Source organism: Erithacus rubecula, assembly GCF_903797595.1.
Source record: "Erithacus rubecula genome assembly, chromosome: 4".
In the NCBI taxonomy this organism is placed as follows: domain Eukaryota; kingdom Metazoa; phylum Chordata; class Aves; order Passeriformes; family Muscicapidae; genus Erithacus; species Erithacus rubecula.
Genome location: NC_136686.1, coordinates 290490 through 296489, shown reverse-complemented (window position 1 = coordinate 296489; position 6000 = coordinate 290490). Strand labels below are relative to the sequence as shown.

Here is a 6000-nt window from a genome sequence, read left to right as displayed (position 1 = left end):
CCAAAAAGCACGCTCTGGCACAGCTAAATCAAATCCTGATTATGAATATGTTACAAATCCTGGATCTGCGGCTCCTGCCGGCTGGTGGAGCAGCGAGAACATCGAACGGAAATAAAGGAAACATCCCGGGGATTGTCTGGTTACTTTGTCCCAGCCAAAGAGGAGGAGACAATTCTTGGGAGTTCCAGGATGAATTAGGGTAGAAAGTGACTCAGCATTCCCTGTCTGCTCCTTTGATGGATAGCACAAAACAGGCAAATTACAGCCGCCCTAAAAGCCTGGGAAAATTCTGAAATATTCTGAGTTTCCCAAGGAAAACCTTTACAGGCTTCTCCTGGAAATAAATCACCATGGGGACAGAGGCAGAGGGGTCCCAGCTCATTCTGTATTTTGTGTGCAGCCCCCTTGTGTGTTTGCTGTTCTCTCCATCCTCCTTCAGCCCTGTGAGTGAAGAAACACCACAGAACCTCTGACAGGGCAGCTCCTAAACCTGCTGTGCTGCTCTGTCTCAGCATCACTTGACAGTGCTCACTTGCAGATAAGCACAGTGCAGCACAAAAAACAGCTCACAGAACAAGCTGATATTATAAGAGAATATATGGCAAAAAAAAGCATCACCTTTCACCAACTGAAATAGCTTTTGTTCCTGTCTAGCTGCTTTTAAATCACTTTTCAAATTAGAACTTCAGTCTATCAGATATAAGATATCCAACATTAATTATTAACTTTCTCTGCTTTGTCCTAATCTGTTCATTCTTACTGCATGGCTTTTGATAACCAAAATAGTGGTTTGTTGGCACTTCCTCCCTCCCTGTTCCTGAGGATATTCTCTTGCTGTTCCAGCCTGGGGATGTTGCTTGCATGGGGAATAACCACTCCAAGGAGCAATGTGTAACTTTTTAAGGAATGGTATGAAGGGAACTCCTCTGAGCTCCCTTTTTAGGAGGGCACTGGGCTCCTGCAGGCTGTGCAAGATGGATGTGGCCAGGGCTGTGTTCACTGCAGCATTTCAGGCTCTTTGCAGAGAGCCAAACCCTCTCTGGTGCCTGGGGAATATCCCAAATTAAGGGAGGTTCTTCCTGTCTGAGGAACTGTCCCCTGCCCATGACTGGAGCTCCTCTTGGAGCCTGGAAATGGAGCAGAAAAAACATTTTCATCCTGTTCTGCTGCACAAAACTCCCTAAGAGGCAATTCCTTCCCTCTAATAAAGTCATTTTAAGCATGTTGGAAACTTGAAAGTGTGAGATAATCTACCACTATATATATATATATAAATAAAAGTAAAAAGCATGGTTGGGTTTCCAAATCAGAAAGAGAATAGATAAGGTGTTACCTTTTTATTGCTACTGCAGTTGGAATTTTCCCTGAGGGATGATTTGGGAAGAGAATCCTGGCTGCCATAAACCAGTTAAACAGGAAGGAAAAGGTATTATTGTGTGCCTGGATGCTGTGAGACTCTCAGGTCTCTTGATTTATGGAGGATATTTTACAGTATTGATTTGGATTCTCCCTTCAAAGCCCTGATCCCAGAACCACCATGATTATGTGAAAATACAGCTGTTATTCACATAGGCAAGGAGGGCTTCAAGTAAAACCTTCAAAATTAAATTTGGATTGAGAAACCACGAGACAAAAAAAAAAAAATTAACCCAAAAACCTGCGTGCACATCATATAAAAAAAAAAAAATATACATTTTACCTCCTTAGTGCTTTTTGAAAATGTTTTATCAATCACTTGAAAAGACTCAGAAGGTGAAATAGTGGCTGGCAAAGAGGCAGAGCCTGCCCTGAACTTTGCATCCCTTGTGAGAGACACAAAATGCTCCTGTGCAGAGGTTACAGAAAACCACAGAGGTGAACGAGCAGAAATTTACAATTTCTGTGCCATCACAAACAGAACTTGTTTGAAATGCAAGGAAAATATTTTAGAAATATTTGGTTGTAATGGTGTAAAAAATATTGCATTTTCTATGCCTTGTAGTCTTCCAGACAGCCAGGCTTTTTAAAGGAAGAGGGGACTGGGGGAGATTTCATTATTTGATATTCTATTTCTCCCCTGAAACAGTCCAGTTTTCAAGATGAGTTAAAAAGAGAGTGAAATACCTTGTACTTCTTGATTTAATGGCTATATCATTTTCCTTCTTGTTTTCTTTCTTTTGTTTACCTGTTGTAGAAATGAAAAACAGAGAAAGTTGTAAATTAGGCCCAATTTTGTACAAGAAACTTTTGTTGTTATGCTTTTTTTTTTTTTTTTTTAAATGTTGTCATTTTAATCTAAAAACATAGTGAGCTTGAGGATTCATTCTGAGAGAAAGCTGCAAAACTGGAATTGCATTTTAGATCACCATTCAGAGTGGTGTGCATCATTTTGGTTATTTTCAACAGGGTTAAAGCAAACCAAAGCATGATACACATGGAATTATTAAGTGCAGTGTTTGAAAGGCTCTGAATTTCAGGTTTTATTTCACCCTGTTTAAGTTTTAATTTCATTTCTCATTCCACACTCTGGGTGACAGAAGGTTATGTCAGAGTTTGCCTTAAAATGAAACAAAAATAAATAAAATTTGGATGAATATCTTCTGTTGTAAAATGGATTTTCATTGCAAGGTGCTGTTATCTAAACTAATGCAGTATCTTGTGGAGCAATTTCTGAGCACACTTTTTATCTCAATAGATTTTCTGCTCAAGAATACAATTTTTTTTTTACTGAATTATTAAATCAGATTTCTCTATTTCTTTTAGGTGTGCAGAGTGTGGTTTTGCTGTTCTGGGTTATTTGTGGGGTTTGGGTTACATCTGTATCAGTAAATACACAAACAGGCCAAAATCAGATCAGGAAGTTTGCTAGTAAAAAAAATTAATTATGGAGCTGCACAATCTCATGCCCTTGCCTGTTAATTTGCTAAAAAAATGTCCAGCCTCAGGCTTTGAAATAAATTCATTGCACAACAAGAAACAAAAAAAAAAAAAAAAATAAAAAAAAAAGGGCTGAAAAAAGGATATATCTATTTCTTCTCCCCCCTTTATAAATAAATTCCTAGCTTTTGGGGAATAGTAATTGGAGGTCCATGTCTTCTATATTCTTTGACCTGACTTTTTTCAGCTGATTACTCTGATAAAAAGTGGTAGAATATGAAGGAATTGGAGGCATAAAAAAGAGGAAAATGTGAATGAAACTAACAACTATTAATATCAAGTCTTCCTTCCTTATTGTATGCTATGTAAGTGTACAAATGATGGGAAAAAACATAGAGATTTTCTTTATATTTGTCAGAATTAGGATTTCACATTTAGATCAGCTATTTCAGGCATCCTGTTGCTGTTATTTAAGAGTCAAGGATAACAACAATAGCAGCAATTTGTTGTTCTTCTTATTATTACAACTACAGTAATAATAATGTGTCTGGAAATGATCAGACAAAAGAATAATCAAGCTCCACATTAAGAAAATATTAAGCAAATACAATGTGCTTGCATTGTATTTGCTATTTTGGGGGTTAACTTGCCTTGTGTGCTTGATTTCAGTGGATGGAGCTCCAGTTGTGAACGTTGCTCTCTTGACCTTGGCAATATTATGAGATTTTCCTGAGGATTGAAAGGACTGGAGTGAGCAATATTTTAGGATATTTTGATATTAACAGTGCTTCAAGTTTTGTTTTTTTTTGTTGTTGTTTGTGTCCTTGTACTTTGTATTCACCCACATTGCTGCAACATGGATTAGAAGCACTTAATTTAAAGACTAAAACATTTATGCCTCAGGGGAAGCAAAAGAATTTTACACCAGAAGAGAATCTAGATTATGGTCTAGAATGCTCCAGTAGGCTCATTTTATGGCTCACTGAAGCATAAAACTACCAGAGAAGGATAAATACAGAAATGTAGAGTAAAGTTGTGTTTGAAATATAAGATGGCAAATCTTCATGGTCTAATATGAAACTTGATATTCGAAATAACAATACATTATGTTGAGTCTGGTGTGGGGAGTGTTTGGTTTTGTTTGTTTATTCATTAGTTTTGGTTTTTTGTGGTTTTTTAGACAGATTGCTGTCTCTGTGTCTAGTCTGACACACCCTGATCCTGAGAGATTAAATGTATAGCCCATCCTACCTTCACCATATTCTGCCTGCACTTCTGTGTGCACAGATAATTATTTTCTAAAAATAGGCACATTTCCTCTGACTGTGGAACGACACACACTCTGTCTTTTAGCTGTCTGAAGCAAACCCTTTATCTTTTTTTCCTCCTCCATCAGCTGTTCATAGCTCTACTTGTGATTTTGCCATTTTTAATAACCATGTCTTATGGGGCTCCCATGACTCTCTGTCATGTTATACCTGCCCTCATTTTCTTTGTTGCAAAAATCCTGATATGGAGAAGGGAAAAGAAAATGATAAAACCTGCCTTTGCTCCAGTCCTTGTTAGCATTCTGCATCACTCTAGGAATGCTGAAATAGCCTACAGGACTCCTCTGCACCATGAATATGAAAAGAGAGTTTAGGTTCACCTTCTGCCTTGAGCTCCCAGTGATCACAGTATCACACAGCAAAGGGGAAGAGACACTTGATTGACTCATTTCTATGTCTCTGAATAACAAGAACTGTAAAAGTAAACACAAGCAGGCCCAGACAGATGGGTAGGCAGCAGGGGGAAATATATCTGAGGACAATAACTCTCAAGATTAATCCTGTGCACTGCATTTTGGAATTTCAGTGATGAATACAAAAGAGGAGGGGAAGAATAGGTGGGGAGACAAAAGGCTGTTGCTGCTTTTTAGTCATGATAGGAAAACTAAAGCATGCTGACATGATGGTAAAAAGAACAAGCCTTCTCAGGAGAAAAGCAGAAAATAGTGGGACACAAATGAGCAGGAGGAGATGAAATCATGGGATGGGAAGAAGAGGGGCTGGAGGAAGCAAATATTTAAGAAAGAGGCACAAATGCTTCTGTGAGGGAGGAGGAGAGAATTATAGGGGAGGGAAGAGCTGAGTGAGTCAAGGGCAACTACAATCCAAAGTGTGGGAGGATTTGATGAAGTCAGGGAAGTGTTGGAGCTGTTTAGTTTCAAGAGGAAGAAATGGGAGAGAGGAGTGAATTGATTTGTGGCATAAAATTCACTGTGGTCACAGGAATTCCTGCAGGGGGGAAAAAGCCATGTCAGGATAGAAAGAGCCAAGGCAAGGGGCTGGCAGCTGAACCTGGGGATGGTAAGGGACAATAAGAGAGTGAAATACAAAGGATGCTGAGATTAGAACTGAGATGGGTCATGGGCAAGATGAAATATTCACACTGATAATTCTGATCCATAGATCTTGAAAGCAGCTGTAATTAATGGGTGCTAATCAAAATATGTCCAATGCAATAAAGAAAATATTAGTTTTTCTGGCCTTATCATTTCAGATTATATGTTAAAAAACAGTAAACATAACTATACTCATAACATCCTAGTGAAAGGAGATTTTTTTTCCCTATATTATAAAGAAAACTGAAACAAACTCTAAAAAGTATCTAATACATTTAACTACTCCACCTATGATATTTAGGATCTAATTTTAGATTCTACTATTTTCAGAGTAACTAACAAGAGTCATACCTTCACTGAAGTCCCATCATCAGACCAAACATCATGGTTTATTTTTCTTTTGGTGCTCCAGAAATCCATTAAAATTGGTCATATTTGGAAGGATGGTTTAGGTGATTAGCATAATGTGAGAAGTCTGGGGATGAAAACAGATTCCAGTCATTCAGTGGCTTCATCCTGGTGGTCATTACTTCTCTCCATCCACAACTCTGTCTCATTCTCTGCTTTCTTTAACATGTTTGCAGTGCATGGAAACTCAAGTCCTGTTGGAAAATAATGTGATCACCTAATTAACATTTCATATTTATATGCAAGAAGAAGAAAGTTGAAGTTTCTGGACATGACCAAAGCTAAACCTATGAACCAGGTGAAAAGGGAGCCTTTGTTTCTGTGTGTTGTCTTTTTTTTAAATAAATAGGTAA

General features: G+C 38.0%; 1 protein-coding gene across 1 annotated transcript in view; it reads right to left on the bottom strand.

The window, feature by feature from the left end:
• Positions 1–5737: 5737 nt before the first annotated feature.
• The window catches only part of PIK3C2G (phosphatidylinositol-4-phosphate 3-kinase catalytic subunit type 2 gamma), a gene marked incomplete at both ends in the record, with an annotated part of 93862 nt that continues 93599 nt past the window's right edge, over positions 5738–6000 (bottom strand). Inside the window, 1 exon segment of the mRNA XM_079303089.1 lies at positions 5738–5841. Coding sequence (XP_079159215.1) covers positions 5738–5841 — 104 coding nt within the window.